At 34.6% G+C, this 22339-nt stretch overlaps 1 protein-coding gene across 1 annotated transcript in view; it reads left to right on the forward strand.

The window, feature by feature from the left end:
- The window catches only part of LOC102860184 (cAMP-dependent protein kinase catalytic subunit beta-like), a 176056-nt gene that overhangs the window by 88988 nt on the left and 64729 nt on the right, over positions 1-22339 (forward strand). Inside the window, exon 2 of the mRNA XM_006898372.1 lies at positions 20071-20132. Within this exon, the coding sequence (XP_006898434.1) occupies positions 20071-20132 (62 nt within the window). The remainder of the gene's footprint in view (positions 1-20070; positions 20133-22339) is intronic.

Genomic DNA, 22339 nt, shown 5'->3' on the forward strand with positions numbered 1-22339 from the left:
ACAGTAAAATTACATAATCGAGCATAGACACTTAAGTATTTATCCTTTCTATATCCTGATTGAAATTATTATTAAAAAAATTGGGGAAATAGCCTAGATGTCCTAGAAGTAAGAAAGGACACTTGCCAAGTAATGTATAGCATCAAATTGATGATCAGACATCAAATTCTAACTGTTATACTCTGAGTAAGATGAAGATGTCTTCATGGGAAAGAAATAGATAGTAGTTTCATCCTCATGAATATAACCTTCAGGTAACCGAGACAGTGAGAGAGATGGATGGTAGATCTAACACCACTTATCACTTTCATTCTAAAACAGCAATTCTGGGACAACCAAGAATTGGGTTTGGGCTATTTCAATTTAAAAGTTCCTTGACATATCTGGGAGAAGATAAGTCAGGAGTCTTCCCTAAATATAGTGGGTGTGAGCACCATAAAGAATCCTGTAGTCAGATTATTGGATTATTTAACTGAAAATGTAGATCTATGTCTATGGAAGATCAGAGAAGGTGACTCTAACCACACCTAAATAGGGTGTAAGGGATTCACCTCATGTGAGTCATTTCCAGAATTTTTAAATGGGTCACAATGTTTGTAAGTAAACAAACAAGAAAATAACAGGACACCAATTAAAAAGATTATGCACGTCCACAGAACAAAAATCACTACCTTTAGGGGAAGCTTGAAGAATTTACACTTAAAAAACATGGGTGGACACTATAATTCTAAAACATCATGTATTTTATTGCATGCTTAAAATTTTTCTAGTGAACATAAAATTTCTAAAATAGACATGAAAAGATATGATGGTACAATGGGAGATATGAAAAGGGAGTTAGTTATCTGGGAGGCAGAAATAGAAAAACATAATGATATAATAAGAAAAGATAGAAGGAAATAAATTTGGCATTTTTGTTTGAAGCAGTAAAGAGCAGATTAATCATGTCAGAAAAATAAGTTAATGATGTGAAGGACTAGCTTGAAACCCTACCAAAATAATAGAGGAAATGCACAGGATAAAATTTATAAGGGAAAAAGTATGTTAGCCGAAAGAAGGAAGTTATTCAAGTGGAATGAATAGCATTCCCACAGAAGAGATAATGACTAACTAAATAATTAAAAAATATAATTTAGAAAAAACTTCCTAGCTGAAGGGGAGGAGGGGAATATCCACCTGTAGATTGAAAGAACCCATTGTGTTTGGTAAAATTAGGGAAAACATCAACACCTAAAAATAGTTTGATAGCATTTTTAATGTCAAAGATAGAAAAGGAATTCCACAGATCTCTTGGCATTTACAATTTAACATGACACTTAAAACTCTAAAAGAGAAAAAAATGAAGAACAAGTAACTTGAAAACCTTTCTGCACACATAGAAATACTGAATAAAATTCACAGACATCCTTTTGAATGAATAGCAGAATTTAAGAGAACAGAAATTACCAAGGTCCAAAAATCAAGTGATAGATGAAAATAACACAGAACTTCAGCTGCCCTGAGGAGGTTTTCATGCCATTGGTTTTAAAAGGCCCCACAGAGACCGAGGGAAATCCTTTGCTTATGTGACTTGGATTTCTTAGGCCTTCGTACCTAAAGCCATAATTCTCAAAGTGTGGTTGTGGGTTGTGGTTGTTGTTGTGTACCATCGAGTTAGAACCGACCAATAGTTGACCCTCCAGTGCATTATCAGAGGCAGTTAATTGCACATGAGGAGAGTGCCCTTTTTTTCTCCCATGGAGCAGCTTGTGGATTTGAAGCACATACCTTTGGGTTGCCAGTGCAACTCCTTAACACTTAACTCCTTAAGACTCAGCCACCAGAGCTTCCTCCAAGTATGGTAACTTCAGTGAAAGGATTAATAAGAAAATAAAACCTCTCCATTGATTCATGGAAAAAAATAAGCTTATCTGACTTAGCTTGGGTCCTTAGGTAGTGAGAGTACCTTCTCTTTAAACTTACAGTCAACTGCCTTTCCTTATGTAGGATTCTGGCTTTAATCTGTATCATTTGTATGTCTAGGAAATAGCAGTAAAACACATTCATTTTATTGGCTTGTCTCATCCACTGGATGCTGAGTCCTACAGGTAAAAATAGACAGGTAAAGCCTCAATGAACATAATTTCACAATCCAAAACCAGTGTTGACACACAGGCTCACAAATATACTACAAATTATGTTCAGTAGACTCAACAAAATTAAGCCCTCCCAAGAACATCAAAGCAAGAATTATCACAACAGACTACAGTTAAAATATAAACTTATATGTACCTCCAACAGGACCTCAGAAGATATGAAAAAAAAAAAAGAAATCTATTTAAATGGGAAAATTGTAAATATATAAGACTTCTATATGTAGTGAGCTATTGCCCAATAATTGGAGAATACATGGAACTATACAGAACACTTAGAAAATTGATGATATAATTAAACATATTCATCACATTTCAAAGAACTGATGATATACAGAATATAGCCTCTGACCACTAGACAGGTAAGTTTAACCAACAATAAAAGATTAAAACAAATAAACATAAAAAGGTATATACTTAAAATAATTATCTTCCATAACTTACAGATCAAGAATTTACTGGTAATATAAATAGAAAATTAGAATATGTACCAAAATTTGTAGGGTGCAGGTAGAGTGGATTTAGAGAGAAGTTTTCAGTGCTTACATAGGCAAAGTACAAAGGATTGATGATATGCTCATCAAATTAAACAGTTTAGGTGAGATGCAGAATGGTTTCAAGCCAAGTATGAGAAGACTTCACCTTGCATGCTTTGGGCATGTATTGAGAAAAGACTAGTTCCTGGAAAAGTATGCCATGCTTGGAAAAGTGTTGAATCAGCAAAGGAAGTAAAGAACTTCAATAAGATGGATTGATGCAGTGCCTGCAATAATGGGCTTAAGCACAGCAGAGATTGTAAGGCTAGCACAGGATATGGTAGGGTTTCATTCTGTTATTCATAGGGTTACTATGAGTCTGCGCTGACACAGTGGATCCTCACAACAATAGCATGGCTAATTGAAGAGAAAAACCTAATAGAAACATGAGCAAAATATCAATAAATTACAAATTAAGTTGAAAAAACTTTTGAAAGAGTAGAGCACTTAGCTGCTAAAATATATGTGGGCATTTTTTGCAGTCAAAGTTCTAAGAAACACGTGAGACATAAAAATTTTCAACTAATAGAACATCAGAAAAATGTAAAAGAGGCAATATCCTTAAATGTATTACTGAGCAAAATACAAGTAAAATAGGAGAAAAAATAATTAACCATTTATCTGATGTGAAGAAAAAGAAAAGGATGCTTACTACCGTTGTTATGTACATTGTATAGTTATAACCTGTGCAGTAACCCAAGATAAAGATGAAAATTACAAAAGTATAATTATTACAGATTATATATAATATCTTTTTCTAAATTAAAGGGAATTTACAAGAGAATTTTGGAAACTCAAGAGAATTTATGTTATTTTAGACATAATAAGAAATGAGTGAGGTACAAGATCTCTCTATGAAACAGTACAGGGAGATCTAGTAGCATGGTGCACAGGGAATTTTGCTGCTGACTCCAAAACTGTACTTCTCTAGCTGTTACAATCCCCTACAGCTCCAGTGGAGAAAGAGATCAGTCTCCTCCTCTGCATTTAATAGCCTCTGAAAACCTACTGAAAGGTCAGCGTACTGTGAGTGAGTTCCAACTCTGCATCAACTTGAGACTTTTTGTGTTTTTATTGTTTTGTTTAAAGTTCTACATATCGACAACAAGCCAAAGAAAATTTTGAAACTTTCCTTTGACAGTAGCAACCCAAAGCATAAATAACCTAGATAACAAAAGATGTAGAAGACTTTCAAAGGAATAATGGTAACATTCTACTGAGAGATATTTATCTAACCTATAAACAAAAAATATAAAATTTTTATACCATTATTAGAAATTGCAAAGTATGACAGTAACACCTATTGATGAGGATCTGAAGCATCAAGAACTCTCCCGTTATGGTAGGGATAGAAATTGGTACAACTACTTATTGAGCCACTTGTCACTACCTAGTCAAGCTGAAAATACGCATAACCTATTTTTTAGGAATTCCACACCTGACTCTTGCCTGGCACTCAAACAGAATACTGGAATTCAAGACAGTTTTAAAAATGTTATAACACGTGATTGTGGTAGTTAGATTCCTCCAGAAAGAAGCGTTAGGGAGCAATTTAGGAAATAAGAGTGAGTACATTTAAATAAACATTTCAAAGATTATCTGGGTCTTTAAATTTCTGACTATAAATTTAGTCTAAATTTTCGGTATAAAATGGTATAAGAACTATCTCCAATCAAATGTGGCATGGCTGGTCTAAAATCTACAACAGCCTCAGATATTTGGAAAAGAAAATTTGTTTATGTGATTAGTTGTGAATGACTACACTATGTTGTTGTTGTTGATTGCCTTTGAGTCAAGTGCGACTCATAGCAACCCTATGAACAAAAAAGCCTGAAGCCTTTCTATGACTATCGACATTTATCAAAGTTCATACAGTTTCTGGAGGCATGTTGTTTAGGAAGTGGATACTACTCCTGCATAGAGGTACATTTGACTATATAGATACTATTCATATGGGTTAATGCATTCCACCCTATAATTTGGCTATCTCGTCTCATGAAATTTTTTTCTACTTATTAATAGTTTAGTAAAAGAGGGTAAAACATTGTTTACTTGTAACCAAGGCTTCATTAAAATTCAACAAAAATAGTTTATAATAAAGCATAGGAGGAATTAAAAACAATAAGATGTGGCTTTTATTGCCTATTAGATTGATAAACTTTCTAATTTTGTATAAAGATGAATTTTTATCTTGGAAAACAAAAGTGAGTATGATCCCATCCTCTAAAACACACAAGTAAAGCTACAGTAATAAAAGTTATTTATACTTACAATTCAAAAGTTTAGTGGATTTCCTCGAATGTTACATTTTAAATATGGCGAGACCAATTAAGCTCCTCCTCAACAAAGTGAACTTGATTACTCTTCAGATAAAAGGAGATAGAACAGGATATCTTATTTCATTAGTATATCCCAAGAGTAGGGTTCTAGTTTGTTTTAAAAACATGTGAATGTGCTCTTATATATACATACATAAAACTAGAATTTGTAATCCTTATGTAAAACTTAAAACTGCTGACTATTAAAACTTCTCAAGTGTTTTTTCATTCTATTTTTGTGTAATGTTCTAAATATATATATAAATGAGTAACTTCTTATATTTGTGTTACTTAATCTCTGTTTATTTTTTTATCAAGCACGCCAATCACCAGAGGCATCTGGTAGGAAACAACTTTTTTTATAGAATAATTTTCACATTCTACTATAATGGTATTTTTGTGAGGTACTTTATGCCAGTTAAAATATTTTGTATTTTTTATCCTGGAAATTCTGTTTACTGAAAATATTCAGTTCAATATGTAGGAGAGAGAGAGAAAGAGAGTGTGTGTGTGTGTGTGTGTGTGTGTGTGTGTGTGTGCGCGCGCACGCGCGTGTGTGTGTGAGAGAGAGAGAGACAGGGAGTAAGTAGCCTTAGAAAAAATACAGAGCTGTAGAGAGGTGGGTATGTAATTAAAAATGACAGAAGACAGAATAATGCATTTCACTCCCCAGATTTATACTCCCCAGGGATTTTGGAATGTGTTGTACTATACACTTCTTTGTTGATAGATCTTGGTATTCTCATAAGTAATTTACTTCAAGTTCCATCTTTTTATGTTTTTCTGACATACCGTAAATAATTCTCAAGTAAAATAGTGCTTTTATAATAAAACTTGCAAAAGCCAAAACCTGTGTAAGGTAGTAACCTATCAGAGAAGGAAAACAAACATCTTTTCCACTAATAGGAACAGTGAGAAGGTGGGAAGGCTGCACTCTGTCAACAATGGAAAACTTTTGAGATCTGTTAGAAGCAAACTAGTTCCATCTAGTTTCATTCTCATAGTTTCATGTATTAGAAGAAAATAAAAATAATTTCATTACAGTGACAATAACATACAATGACATATAGTAATTTCATTAGAGTGATTAAAATACCCATAAATATTAATGCTTTACTGTTTATGATTTTTTAAAAAATTGAAAATAGAGATTTTTTTAATGTGTATAGTTGTAAAACTTGCTCTTTTTCTGGTAGAATATTATAGAAGAATAGCTCCTTTTCTAGTCTATATGGAGATAATCTTAAATGTTTGAAGTATTGAGGCTTCTAAACTCTACCCTCACCTTACTCACCTCGCCTCTCACTTAGCAAGTGATCTGGCCTCCTATTCCCCTGAAGAAATGGAATCTAGCATCCTTGAACTCAGTTTACTCTCCTTCCCACATGCTCAAAAGCATCACGATGGTAAAGAAGCTTTTCCCTTATTTGGCACAGAAGTACTTGACAATAGACTTCCCCTCCACTGCTCTTGTGTTCTCAGAAGACCTTATGTTGCAGCTATTAAAGTTTGTTGTCCTTTCCAGACTAAAACAGGCGATTCCTCCTTGCTTTTACACACAGATTAACCCAACTCAGAATGTCTTCTTCCCCAAAGGAACATTTTTTTTTTATTTTTTTTTATTTTTTTTTTTTTTCCAAAGGAACATTTTATCCTTCAAGATTCTACACAAATGCTCTGTCCTGTGTTAGGCCTTAAAGACCTTGTTGTTATGAACCATTTGCTAGGAACCAACTCATAGCTAACCCTCCAGTGAGTTTTCAGAGGCATTAAATCTCAAGAGATTGCTCGTCTCTCAGAACAGCTAGTGGATTTGAGCCACATTCCTTTGGATTGACAGTATAACTCCCTACCACTAATCCACCTGAGCCCCCAAGAAACTCAAAACCCAAACTCTTTGCCTTACAGGAGGAACTAATTCATACCTGATCCTCCAGCAGGTTTTCAAAAGCTTTAATTTGCATGGGAGGAGATATTGTGCATAGCTCCTGGTGGATGCTAACCACCTGAGAGGCCCTACTTTGGGCTTAACAGTGCAACGCTCTATAAACTATGACATTAGAGTTCCAACTACGCAAGAGTTTTCTCCTCAGCTCTCATAGTACCTTATCATAGCCTTCCTTGTATTTCATGTCACATTCCAGTATATTGGTCTATCCTCTGTCTCCCTATTAGTTTTTAATTTTCTTACCTGTAAAGATACGGTTTGGTTTGTGTGGGCGACAGTGCTTGATTTGGTTTTTGTTTTGTTTATAAGTATTCTGAGAGACTTCAGATTCCTAAGGAGCTCTGCTGGCTTAGTAGTAAGGAGTTGTGCTGCCATTTCAAAAGTGGACAGTGCAAATCTTCCAACTGCTCTTGTATAATTTACGGGCTGTGGAGGGTCAGCTAGGAGTCATTTCCAACTCTGTGGTACATAACATTCCTAGACACTAGCCCAGTATCTCAGCCCATTAAAGGATACTCAGTAAATGTTGCTAAAAAGTTAGGAAACCAGCACCAAGGATATGGGAGAGTTAATTACAAAATCAAATCAAACTTGTTTTTAGTGAATTGATTCTAATTCAAAGTGATCTTACAGAATAGAGAAGAGATGATTTGAAACGTTAATGGACACATAGCGTGACATCTTTTTCCATTTGAGGAACTGGGTTCAAACTAGCAACCTTCCACTTAGCCGCTGAGCAGATATAATCACTTACAAAGCTCCTTTGGGGTTAACATCATGTTATAATTCCAAATGGTTTTTCTACAGCAGACCTCTATCATTGGCCTTGAGTCAAAATCAACTCATAGCTGACTTTCTAGTGAGTTTTCAGAGGCTGAACATTGCATGGTGGGAGATTACACATCTTTCTTGCCTGGAGCTACTGGTACATTCACACCTACAGAAGGATGGCCTTTGGGTTAGCAGCCCAACTCCCTGTGAACTAAGCCACCAGAGCTCCCTTTTCCTACAGTAAAGTTCAACTGAATAACACAAATCTGAATATGATATTGCTGTAGTTACAGAATATGCATTTTGATATTTGTTTTTTAATATTATGAAATGTATTGCTATGAGGACTTAAAGTTTTTGTTAGTTATTTTAAAGAAAAATGGAATGATAGAAATTTCAGTACTGAATAGTAGTTATTTTCTTTCCCATTTATTTTTAAAATAGCTGATTGAAAGTTACAGTCAAATAATTGTTTTCATCTTAACATTTCATCTCTGAATATAATGTTCTAGGAAAATGTTTATAGGTGACTTGATGCTAATATGAGTTTCATTTTTAATCATTGTTTATTTTTCTGACACAAGCTTGCTCCTCTTCAGAAGTATCTGGTAGGCAACTACTTTCTATAGAACAAATATTATCTTTAAAACTTTTTATTTTGTTGTTTGCAAGTTATTGTGTTCTTTATAAAGTTACAGTTTTATAAGGTATATTGAATTAAAATATATTCATTCATGGAAGAAATGGCTTGATTAATCTTATCCTGAGTCTGTTTTTTTAATATATATTGATTTGCTTACAAAGTTCATATACATTGTGTCTCACACTATTTATTCTTCATTCACATTATGTCTCATAAATCATTCCAGTGCATTATGTTTTATAAAATTAATTGCCATTGGAGTATGCCCATCAGTACCTTGTCTTTTACCAGTCCCTGCCAAATCCCCCCCATTTTCTTTACCCCCTCCCACTAAATTGTGCAATCCTGTGGTTTCACCCCTACCCATTCTCACCCCTCTGCTCCTACCCCTTCCCTCTTTGGATCCGCATGCATGTTTTACTAGTTATCGTTATATTTTTACAATAATGGTCTTATACAGTATTTGTCCTTATGAGACTGGGTTAGTTCACTCAGCATAATGCTCTCCAGTCTCTCCCAAGTTATATAGTATTTTCCAAAATCATTGCTCCGAGTATTGCATAGTATTCTATTGAATGAATGTACCACAGTTTCTCAGTCCATTTGGTTGTGATTGGACATTTGGGCTGTTTCCATGTTTGTACATATGTTCCACGATGAATAACACTGCTGTCAATGTTGATGTACAAATCTTTGTGTCTCAGGTCTAATTTCCATGGGGCATATTCTTAGTAGTAGAATAGTTGACCCATATGGAGTTTCTATGTTCAACTTGCTGAGGAAACACCAAACTACGTTCCAGTGTGATTGTATTATTTTACAATCCCACCAACCATGTATGAGAGTTCCCACCACTCTACATCCTCTCCAACATTTATGGCTTGCTGCTCTGCTAAACTTTGCCACTGCTACTGTGGTGAGATGATATGTCACTGTGATTTTGATTTGCATCTCTTTTATTGCTATTGACTTTGAGCATTTCTTCATGTGTCTGTTGGCCATCTAAATGTCTTCCTCTAATGAAAAATCTTTCTGTGTCTTTTGCCCATTTTGTAATTGGGTTATCAGACTTTTTCTTGTGGGGGTCCAGGAGTATTCTGTAAACTTTTGTCAAGAGACCCTTGTCTGAAGTGGTATTGCCAAATGTTTTTTTTTCCCATCTGTCAGTTTTCTTTTCACCCTGATTTTGCCTTCCCTCGTGAAGCTTAATGTCATCTTGAGTCTATTTATAAAGGTTATCATTTTGCAATTTCATGTGTAGTATTTTGGAGACAACAAATTCAGGAATGTAAAGCAGTGGGAATTGTATGTACAGAGTAGCAAAAGACTAATATACAACAAGATTATCCAGGTTCAAAGTTTATATTGTCTTAATTTAAGAATAAAGCTACTGGTATTTTAATTTAGTATTTGCCCTAAGATTTTTATTGTGTTTTGTCATATTTTTTTGTGTGTCCATTTTCTTTTCCTGGCACATATTGAATAAAAGTTACGCTTTTATTGGTATTGAAAAAAGAGGTAAAATTTATCTCATTAAAAAGAGACTACAGAGTTTAGCACCTTCAGTAATTATAATTTGTATGGAAATATACTTTAACCAATTCTTACAAAACATGAATTATAATCTCTTTTAAAATTGGGTATACTGTGAGTAATAGCATAATCTTTTTATAATAAGCTGTAGCTGAGTTTATCCAGTATAACAACAAATATGCCTAATAGAAATTTATGTTGGGTGCTTTTAGTGAAATATTCTTATTAATTATATAATTACTTAAATTATGTGGGATAACATATATTATACTTGAAACTTTATTTCATTTTCTTCATGTTTAAAATAAGCTTTGCAATCTAATTTTCAAGCCATATCCTATGTATAGAAGTATAAGTAATAGTATTGTGTACTTGTGAAAATATACAAAATTTTTCTCTTTTTTTTTTCCTTTCTTCATCTCATCAATGTGGGTGAATGTTCCTGCAAACCCGGGTTGAACATATAGAGTCCTTTGGTATGCTCCTTTTCCTATAGAAACCAATGTGATAATCTCTTTTAATGATAAAAACTGAAGAAAAATACTTGTGTGGAAAATAAATTGAAAGTGCATGTTCCAGAGAAGAGGTTGAATTATGGAATTGTATGTACTTTTTTAATAGTACAGGCATACCTTAGAGATTGTACAGATTTTGCTTTCACAGCCCATCATAACATGAATATCAGAAAAAGCAATTTTTGCCTCACAAAATTTTGGTTCCCTCTGGTGGCCTAGTAGTAAGAATCTGCACTGCAGTCCCAAAGGCACACAGTTCTAATTCACCAGCTGCTCTATGGGGGAAGGATGGGCAGTTCCTCACAGGAGATTATTGCCTCTGAAAACCCTATGGAGAGTCAGTTGTGGATTGATTCTGACTCAGTGGCACACAACAACAACAGTGCATATAAAAGATTTACACTAACCCAATGGGGAGTTGAAACTGACTTAACAACACTGGTGAGTAGTTTGTTAGGTGTACAGTTTTGTTGTTGTTCTGTACCATTGAGTCAAATCCTACTCTGCTGATCCTCCGCAGATTTTTCAGAGACTGTAACCCACATGGGAGGAGACTGCCCAACATTGTCCTGTGAAATGGCTAGTGTATTTGAACTGCCCTGCCTTTGAGTTGCCAGTGCAACTCCTTACCCACAAGACCAGTAGCATTATGGTAAAGTTGAAAATTATGAGAATTGCCAAAATGTGACACAGAAACCTGCAGTGAGTACATGCTATTAGAAAAATTACATCAATAAACTTTTTAAATGGAAGATTGCCACAGACCTTCAGTTTGTAAAGTATGTGTGGCATGCATTAAAGCAAAGCACAGTAAAATGAGATATGCCTATAGATGGTTACTGTTTTGATGTGACTAGAATAGAACAAAATATAATGGAAAAAAGAATCCTCTTTGAAAGTTGTATACATATACTCCTAAGGAGTTTTACTAGTCACTGTTGATTCTTGATAGAGGAGATACTCACGATCATACAGCTAAGAAGTTTTGTTCTGTACTGTCAAATTGGGACTAACTCATAGCTTCAGCAGGGTTTTTCAAAAGCAGTAGGAGAAGACTCCCCATCTTTCTCCCACAAACAGCTGGTGGGTTCAAACTGGATACCTTTGGATTGACAGCACAACTCCTTACCATTAGGCTACCAGAGTTCCCTGAGAAGTATTAGAGACAGTATTTTAACTCAGGTATATCAGGATTCAAAGCTTGTGATTATTTAGATACTTCAGAATTGCTCAAATACCAAAACAGCTATGATTTACGTATTAGAATACAGGAACATTTTTTAAAGGGGAACTTCAGAAGATGTCCTAAATTTGAGCCTTGAATTGAATGTGGTGCAGGTTTTAATCTGGCTATTTGTCCTACCAATTATTTTTTTGATTAATAACCAAAAACATTTGTCAATAGATATCTTTAAGCAACTAGAGAAAAGATTTAGAAAGTTGGATCCATCATAGTCTAAAAAGAAGAAAATTTTAAACAAATACATAGGCTTCTGGATTACCTATTATTTTAGGCTTATTCATGATCCAGCTGTATCATGAAGTAGCTTGAAAAGGGTAAAAATGTAAAGGTGTATGGGTGGGGTTTAAAAAAATTTTTCTATTAGTTGTTAACAAAATTTGAATACACTGTTTTGAAGAACAAATTCTTTTAATTTCCCTCACCCCTTACCCATCAGATTGTGTAACCCCATGATTAATCCCTCCCTCCCCCTGCACATCTGCATCCCTCTGCTTCCACCCTCTCCCACCCCTCTTGGATTCTTATATTCATTCTACAATAATGGTTTTATGCAATATTTATCCTTGTGGGAGTGAGTTAGTTCACTCAACATAATGTTCTCCAGTCTCTCCCACGTTAGATAATAATTTGCAATATCATTGCTCCTGTATGCTGCATAGTATTCCATTGTGTGAATGTACTGTAATTTCTCAGTCTATTCATTTGTGGTTGGACATTTGGGCTGTTTCCATGTCCTTGCAATGGTGAATAATGCTGCTATCAACATTGGCATACAAGTTTCTGTTTGTTCCTCAGTTCTCATTTTCTCAGGGTATATTCCAAGCAGTGGAATAGCTGGGTCATATGGAATTTCTGTTTAGATTTTTGAGGAAGCACCAAACTGCCTTCCAGAACGGTTGTACCATTTTACAGTCCCACCAATGATGTATAAGAGTTCCTTTTTTTGTCACATTCTCTCCAACATTTATTACTTGTTGCTCTGTTAAAATTGCTACTGTTACTGGGGTGAGATGGTACCTCATTGTGGTTTTGATTTGCATCTCTCTTACTGCCAGTGATTTGGAGCATTTCTTCAAGATGTATGTTTTTGTTGTTAATTTATATCTTCACAGAGAGTTAACTTTGTTATCGATTATATCTAAACAATACATATTTGAACTGGGGGTTTTGTGTGTGTGTGTGTCCATGTATTTATAATATACATATTAATATGACAAAAAGTTTTTCTAGAGCAGACTTCTTCATGGAATGATTAAATCACTTATAATTAGTGTTCCTTTAAGAGAGAGCCATTTATTTGTGGAAGTAATTAATAAAATGTAATATTTTTATTCATATACATTTCTTATGATTTCACAGATTATTATGAAAAATACTTTTATTTTATAGAATAACTTCATATAAAACCAGCATGAGTGCAAAGAATATGTCAACAAATACTTTAATGCCTTAATATAATGAATAAAATTAAGAAGTCCTTGAATTTTTTTTCTTCTCTACTTCTTTTTACCAGACAGGGAAAGGAAATTTTTTTTTCAACTTGCCATCTTTGGAAAATACTGCAAGTGCTTCCTTTGATCAGTTACTTTTTTCTTAACTCCAGATCCTCTTAGCAAAAAGTGACTAAAGAGCTAAAGCAGGATGTGAGGGTTTTGGTTTATTTTCTTTCCCTGATCTCAGCCTTGTCTCCAAATTATCAGTTGGGCATGCATCTGGAGAATTTATACTGCAAGTTGATGTGTATAGTCTATAAATAAAATGTGACTGGAAATATATTTCAAAAGAAATCAAGAGTACATTTTGGAGATAACAAATTTCTTTTAAAAGCCCCAAGTTTTATTTAACAAGAAAATATGTATTTAATTTCTATTATAACCATCACATTAAGTCAATGCCATATATTTCAAACATAAAACCACTCATCTCATTAACTTTTAGAGTTCAAGTACCTTGAGTCATTGTAAACTTTTATATGAATTCTTTATTCAGTCAACCTCCTGGAAAAATCAAACTGTATTTTAATAATTAAGTGTAAATTATTTGAGTTCTTTTTTGTTAGATGAAATTTTTATACAAAGATTCTAATCTTTAAAATTACTTTTATCTAATTTCCTAAAATAAGTACATTGTAGTTTACTGCAGACTACAAATGACCCTTTATATAAAGTAGTGAGATAATATTTTAAAAAATTATTTTTTTATTAAAAAGTCCTTCTCCAGTGTTATTTAAACATTAGTGTCTACTCTTGGTGCCCATCACCATTTTGAAATTACAGTATAAATTACAGTTATAAAGCCTATGTATGTTTCAACCATTTTGGATAATAAATGTTTTGCTGAAGGTACTATATTGGAGGTAAAGGAAGAAATAATAATGTGGATATCTGTAAATGCCTAAATTTAATATTGCTATGTTATTAGATGATCTTACTAAAGAATTTATGAGACACTCATTTTCACTTTTACTTTTTCTCTATAATCATCATCATTACTCAGTATTTCTAAAATAAATGCCCCTGCAGCACTCAAGGTTTTCTTTGGTTACTGTAAATGTAAAAAAATTAAAAACTAATTTTTACATGTCTGTATTTTACTGTTTTAACATTATTTAAATCCTGTGTCTAATATTTTTTCTTTGTATAGACATGGAGATACTAGGAAAGTTGAGACCTTTCTGAACCAAATTGAAACACTGAAATAGTTACTATTACAGTTAATTCTAAGGACAAGAATGCCTTTCATTAATGCCATTATTTGTTGGTTTCTGAATTTTCCTTAAATAGCTGAAGTAGATCTATTAGTAAAATAACATGTATAAAGAGTTAATTTTTAAAAAATATTATTTAAATGCTTTATAAGGTAATTTTAAAAAAACCCAAAAATTCGAACCACAGCCCTAAAAAACAATGTGGCTCTCATTAATCAATACATAAACTGCTGATATAATATTTTATATTGATGCAGATTTAAAATTAGATACTAAGATATTTTAGTATTGTAATTACAGAATGAAAATTTTAAACTTTCCATTTTTATGAGGGTGTTTTGTCTCATGTTATTTTGTTTTTAGGTCTAAGCAAATCACCTTTGTCTGTTAATGTGGGGTAGAGTTCCTTTTCTTTTGCCTGTAAAAGAATACAGATCTAATAAACACAAATCTTGTAGCAACAAGCAGCTTTTTTATCAAAATCAGTTCTTTTTAAAACTCCACAAATCAACATAATCCTGTGCAGCAGATGGTTTCAGTTCTTTTCCTTAAAGAGCTTGTTTGTACCACTGCTGGTTTCTTGGTAATCAGTGTTAAGGAACCCCATCTTCTCCATCGTTGCTGTACTTGAGCCCGTTGTAGGCACAGTGCCATGCCATGCTGCTGAAGGTTTTCCTCTTTTTCCCTGACTCTCTCCAAGCATGATGTCCTTCACCAAGGATACTGATAACATGTCCAAAGTATGTGAGATAAAGTGTTGCCATCCTTGCTTCTAAAAAACATTCTGGATATACTTTTTCCTAGACAAGTTTGTTCAGTCTTCATGAGGTCTGTGTTATATGTAATATTTTCCAGCAATGCCATAATCCAAAAGAATCAGTTTGTCTGTCTTCGTTATTTGTTGTCCAGCTTACAGATTCTTACTTAGTGACTCACCATACTCATTGCTATCAATTGAGAGTCTGCAGAACAGCTGGTGCCTGGTGAATTTGAACCACTTGCCTTTGGATTGGCAGTTAAACTCCTTATGCACTAGGCAACCAGAACTCCCTGCATGCTATGTTATTTTATGATGTTGTGTTAATGTTATGTTATGTACCATTTAGGGATTTCTGGTAGTAAGGGGCTGTGTTGTGGTAAGGGGCTGTGTTGCTGTCCTAAAATAATTGCGGTTCGAATCTACCAGCTGCTTCATAGCGGAAAGATGGTCAGTCTCCTCCTGGGTCATTAAACTGCCTCTGAAAACCCACTGGAGGGTCAGCTATGAGTTGGTTCTGACTGGATGATAACAACAATGTGCTGTCGAGTTAAATACAACTCATAGTGACCCTCTAAACACAGAACTGAATTCTGTTTTCTCCTGCACCTTCTTTATCATCTCTGACACACTTGAACTCATTACTGTGGGTAATCTATTTTGTTGAGGGTCTTCCCATCTTTCGCTGACTCACCCTTTTTCAAGCATGACATCTCTTTCCAAGGAATAGCCCCTCCTTACAACTGCCAGAATATGTGAGACGAAGCTTCGCCATCCTTGCATCTAAGAAACACACTTATTGCACCTTCTTCACGACGTATCTTATTTGCTCTTTTGGCTGTCCATGGGATATTTAGTACTCTCTTTCCCCACACAATTCAAAGGCATTGATTCTTCGTATGTCATAATTATTCATAATTCATTTTTCGCGTACATAGCAGGTGATTAAAAAGGCCCGTCTTTTGAGTCAGGCACACTTAGTCTTCAAACTGGCATCATTGCTCCTCAGTAGTTTGGAGAGGTCCTTGATAGCAGACTTTCCCAATGCAATATATCTTTTGGTTTCTTGACTGCTGATGCCAAGGGTGTTGATTGAGGATCCAAATAAGATAAATCATTGGCAATTTCAATCTTTTCTCCTTCATAATGTTGCCCATCAGCCCAGTGGTGAGGATTTTTGTCTTCTTGGTGTTGCAATGCAATCCATATTGAAGACTTTAGTCTTCTGCAGCAAGTGTTTCAAGGCCTCTTCACCTTCAGCAGGCAAGGTTGTGTCAGCTAGATATACTAATACTGGTTGTTGCTGAGTCTTCCTCTGATCCTGATGCCACTTTTTCTTAACAGAGTCTAGGTTCTTGACTGATTTGTTCAGCAAACAGATTGAATAGGTATAGAGAAAGAGTACAGCCCTGACACATGTCTGTCTTGTGCTTGCTTGTCTTTAGAGTGTGTTCTTAGGGATATTATGACTTGTCTACTGGCTTCTTGTATTAAGGGAGTGGTTGTTTGTCATCTGTTCTTGTAGGTAACAGCCATGGCTGTCAGATGCTCTATTAAAACAGAACTCCAGGATTAAGACACATTGGGAAGAAGGATTGGCCAGACACTTCTGAAATAACAGGTTTCTAAAACCCCATGAACAATAAAGCACAATTACACAGTTAGATATAGCTTTATTTAGACTGGAAGACACTCAAGATGAGGAAGAAAAGCTGCAGTTATCCACTAATAACTGGAATGTGGAATGTACCAAGTATGAATATAGGAAAACCCGACATTGGAGAAAATGAAATGGAACACACAGATATTGGAATATTAGGCATAATGAGCTGAAATGGGCTGGCATTGGCCACTTTGAATCAGACATCATATGGTTTACTGTTCCGAGAAAGAAAAAATAAGAAAGAATGGTATTGTATTCATAGTTTAAAAGACCATTTCAATATCTATCCTTAAATATAGCATTGTGAGCAAAAGGATATTATCCATATACATACAAGGAAGATCTGTTAATATCAATATTATCCAAATACATGTACCACCAGATAAAGCCAAAGATGGGAAAATTGAGGACTTCTGCTAACTATTGAAGTCTGAAATTGACCAGACATAAATCATGATGCATTAATAATAATTGGTCACTTGAATGCAGAAGTTGGAAACAATGAAGAAGGAATGGTAGTTGGAAAATATAAGAAGATGACAGAAATGAGGCTGGACAACAAATGATTGAGTATTGTACATTTAGTGATTTATTCTTTACAATTAGCTCTGCATATTGATGTTGGTAGGTGCTGTCCAGTCCATCGTACTCATATCGACCTGATAAACAACACACCTGAACCTGTGCCATCTTCTCTAATATATATGAGCCCATTGCTGCAGTCATAGTGTAACTTACTCTGTTGAGGGTCTTCCTGTCTTTAGCTGACCCTCCACCTTTTGAAGTATGATATCTCCTTCCAAGGAATCGCCTATCCTAGCAAAATTTCCAAAGTATGAGTGATGACATTTCACATTTTTGCTTCCAAGAAGCACTCTGGCTACTCTTTTCCCAAGATGTATCTGTTAGTTCTTTGGGCAATCCACAAAAAACTCCGTATTCTTCTCCAACACTACAGCTCAGAGGCATCAAATATGTACATATGAGGCTGTTCAAAATACTCTGGTTTGAGCCAGACACACTTTGGTCCTGAAGGTGACATCTGCCTTTTTTTTTTTTTTTTTTTTTTACTTTAAAGAGATCTTTGCAACTGAAATGCCCAGTGCAGTAAGTCATCTGATTTTGTGGTGACTACAAGTTCTATGGGGACTGATTATGGATCTATGTAAAATGAGAGCTTTGAAGCTCTAGTGTTTTCTTCATTCATCATTATTGGTCCAATTGTGAGGATTAATGTTATAGTCTTAGATCTTTATTATTAAGCACATTCAGCAAGCAAGGTTATGTCATCTACATATGGCAAGTTATAGTAAGTTTTTCTCTAATCCTATGTTCTTCATATAATCCAAATTCTTGAACTGTTTACTCAACATTGTTGTTATATGCCATCAAGTCACCTGCAACTCATGGGAAGTAGCCCTGTGCACAACAGCTTTGCACCCTGCCCTATTCTGAGCCAGTCTTACTGTCTCTGACACACCTACCCCCATTACCCCAGTTACTTTGTCAATCCATCTCATCCGGAGGCTTCCTATCCTATACTATCCCTTCAGCCTTCCTGGCCACATGCCCAAAGTATGTGAGATAGAACTTCAAAAGAAGCAACTTGTCTTCACCTTCTCTTGGCAGCCCATAATAGGCCCAATACTCTTCTCCCGCACCACAATTGAAAGGCATCAGTTCTTCTTCTGTCATCCTTAGCCATTGTCCAGCTCTCTGATGCATAGCAAGTAATTGTGAAGACCAAGGCAAAGGATCAGGCAGAGGCACACTGTAGTCTCTAGATTGACATTGTTGCTCTTTAGCACTCTAGAGAGATCCCTGACACTAGATTTTCCCATTTCAATTTGTCTTTTGTTTTCTTGACTGCTAGTGCCAAGAGCTATTTGTGGAACTGAGCAAGCCAAAATAGTTAACAGCTTCAATCTCTTCTCCATCTATCATGGTGCTGTGCATTGGCCCAATGATAAGAATCTTTGTTTCTTTGATGTTGAGCTGATTAGTCAGCACACAGATTGAGTAAGTTTAGTGAAAGAATGCAAGCCTAAGGTACAACTGTCTTTATTTTAAACCTTACAGTACCCCTTGTTCTCTTAAACTAGTTCCTTTTATCTATATATTTCCACATGAGCACAATTTAGTGTTTCTAGTATTGTCATTTTTCAGAATGTTATTCATATTCAGCCCACACAGTTGAAAACCTTTCATATTCTCTTTTCAATCCAACTTGTATTTCTGGAAGTTTCCTGTGGATGTACTACTATAGTAATTTTTTATTATCTTCAAGGCTTTCCTTGTTTGTATGTTGTTCAGTAATTTCCACTTTCTGATGGACCATCTTTCTTTAGAATAAACACAAATATGGGTTTCTTCCAGTCAGCTAAACAGGTAACCTTCCAAAGTTGCTGGCACAGAGAAAACACTTTCAGCATTACAGTTATTTGTTTTAACATCTCAATGTGCCATCAGTTTCTGGAGGCTTGTTTTTTTCATTGTGTTCCATGTAGCATAGACTTAATCTTTCAATACCATTAGTTCTTGATCATATGCTAATTCCTAAAATGGTAGAATATCAACCACTTCTTTTGACATAGTGACTCTGTATTCATTCCATCTTTTTTTAATGTGTCCTTTGTCTATAGAATCTTTCACTGTTATATTTTGGGGTTTGGATTTTTCTTCAGTAGTTTCAGCTTGAGAAATGCCAAGCATGTTTTCCCTTTTGGTTTTCTAACTCTAGGTCTTTGCACATTTCTTAATAATACTTTGTAATTTCAAGCCACCCTTAGAAATCTTCTGTTCAGCTCTTTCATAATTGCTTGCACTGGCTTTAGCTTGAATTTTACATTCAAGGCAAGTTTCAGTCATTACTGTTCAATACATTAAGTCTATTGTTGAAGTTGTTGTTGTTATGTGCTGTCGAGTCACCAGTGACTTACAGCAACCCTATGTACAACAGCCCTAATCCCTTCTTTATCCTGTGCCAATCTTACATTGTTGAGGTGGTATATAAATATTGGAGAGAGATACTCAAAGTAGTACTCTGTCTTTATGTATTTATGGTCCTTCAGCTTCAGTTTGAATATCGTCTGAGCTGTGTGTTTTCCAGTCAGCCCAGCCCTTGAACTGCCTGATAATACTGAGCTGCTTTTATCATCTGTAGAGACATAGCTCTCTAGTGCATGATGAGTGTGACTGTACATGTTTTATGGTAGACATAAGTGAAATATCATTGACTAATGCAAACACTTTCAAATGAAATACAAGTATTCTTACAAGACAAAATTTGTTTTTTATTTTTCAGTGAAAGAATTTCTAGCCAAAGCCAAAGAAGACTTTTTAAGAAAGTGGGAAAATCCCACTCCGGTAAGAAATATTTTCCATTTTCTAGCCTTTAAAAATAATTTATTAAGTAAAATTGCTATTCTTGCCTAAGTAATTTACCACCTCGGAAATTTTTATTTCCAACTAGTGTGTGCAAACATAATAAGAAAGTTTGTGTAACAACATTCTATTTTGATTTATTAAGTAATAATTTCTGTGTATACTTAAAGTGAGGAACTAATATTCAGTTAATATCTGACAGTAAATTTTTATACACATTCCAGGTCACAAACTTGAGGTACACTCTAGTGTTATAGCAGTTTTGAGTCATTTCTTTAGATCTTGGCATTTTTGTGGCATACACAAAAGCAGTGGCACTGCTAACCCAAGGATGAGCAGTCTCCTCCCATGAGATTTGTAGCCTTGGAAACTCATTGGAGGGTCAACTGTGAGTCATTTCTCTCATGACAGCAGTAAGTGAGTGAGTGACTTTAGATCTCAAATAAGATATTGGAAAAAAGGTTTTAAAAGAGTCTATACTATTCTGTCCAATAAATATTTTCTTGGAGTTGAAAAGAATTGATGATCTTAATCACACATTACATTCTGAAAACTCATTCCTCTGAATCATAAAATATTTATTTTCATTATAGAATATTTAATTCAAAATAAATGTAAATTCCTTGGGTGGTAAACAGCCCAAATGTCCATCAACAAACAAATGGATTGTGGAATTCTAGCACAGTCACACAATGGAACCCATGCAGCATTAAGAAACCGTGATTTAATGAAGGACTATAAAAGGTGGGAGAGTCTAGAGAGCATTATGCTAAGTGAATTAACTCAGTCTAATAATGATAAATACTACTTAAGACTATTACTGTAAAATAGAAGAGATCTAATGAGATTTGTATAGATATGCAAAAATAGGTTCAGGAGAAGGTGCAGAAAAAGAGGAAGATGGAAATCACAAGCATAGCAGAGGTTAGAGGGTGGGTGAGAGGGGCAAGGAATGAAAGAATAGAAAAGATTCAACAAGAGCTTGAAAAGACAGGCTTATAATAGACAAAGGTCATAGTAATTCATAATAAAAATCATGTATATGAATGATTGTATTAAACACAATGTAAATTGAAGATTGTATAAAACAATGTATATGAATGAAACACAATGTAAACAAATATTGTATACAGACCAATAAAAAAAATTTTTTTTTCTTAAGACACTATTTTTTTAAAAAAAATGTTCCATGGATATATCATTCTTACCTAACTTTAGACATAAATAAATTACAATCTGTGGTGATTATTGTTGTATGTGCCATCAATTTGAAATTCACTCAATGGGGTTTTTCAGAGACAGTAAGTTACATGTGGGGACATTACTCATCCTTCTCCCATGGAGCATCTGGTAGATTTGAACTTCATGCCGTTTAGATCACAGCACAGCTTCTTACCACTGGGCCACCAGAGCTCCTTCTATGGTGATTACAAAAAGATCTACATGATGTAACATGAAAAATTAATTGAAGTCAGAATGGTGGCTTATTTTATTATAAAGAAAAGCAGTGGCTACCAGAAAGAGATATCTTACTGTCTACTTATAAAATGTGTCCAGTATTTGTTTTGTATTGTATTAAGTATTTCAGTACATCTGTATTGTTAAAACTATAAGTTACATATCCACCTTTAGTTAAATAGTTAATACTTTAAGAATTGTAAAGAATTTTCCACACTGTTAAGGAACCTCATATATAGTAATTGAAAATTTTGGCCATCTGTAACTAAAATGTAATGTAAACAAGTTTTATAAGTAAAACAAGACCAACATTGCATCACATTTTCTCAAACTGAATGCTTAATAGACTGGCACTTGGAAATACTTTTTTGCACAAGATTTTCATAGACATATTTGTAATGAAAATATATATGGGTCAGAAATTACAACTTGTTGCTCTTTAGTACATAGATAATTAGTTCCTAGTAATTTTCATTTTGCTGGGGAGACAAATTTAAAAGCTTGCTGCCTCCATTTCTTTGCATCCTTGCTATAGTCAAAGCCAAACAAAGATATTTGCTCAAAACAAAACCCTTATTCAGTGAGACGAAGAGTCTGATTATTGTTCTGGGATGCTGACTTTTGGTTATCTTGGTGGGAATGAGGAACTCTTCTTTGTTTATTGTTACTATTTTAAGCAATCCTGGATTATTATAACATCAGAGAGAGAAAGAACTTGCATGCTGCTATTA

This window comes from Elephantulus edwardii, unplaced genomic scaffold, assembly GCF_000299155.1.
Source record: "Elephantulus edwardii isolate Elephantulus edwardi_28Jun2011 unplaced genomic scaffold, EleEdw1.0 scaffold00227, whole genome shotgun sequence".
Classification (NCBI taxonomy): Eukaryota; Metazoa; Chordata; class Mammalia; order Macroscelidea; family Macroscelididae; genus Elephantulus; species Elephantulus edwardii.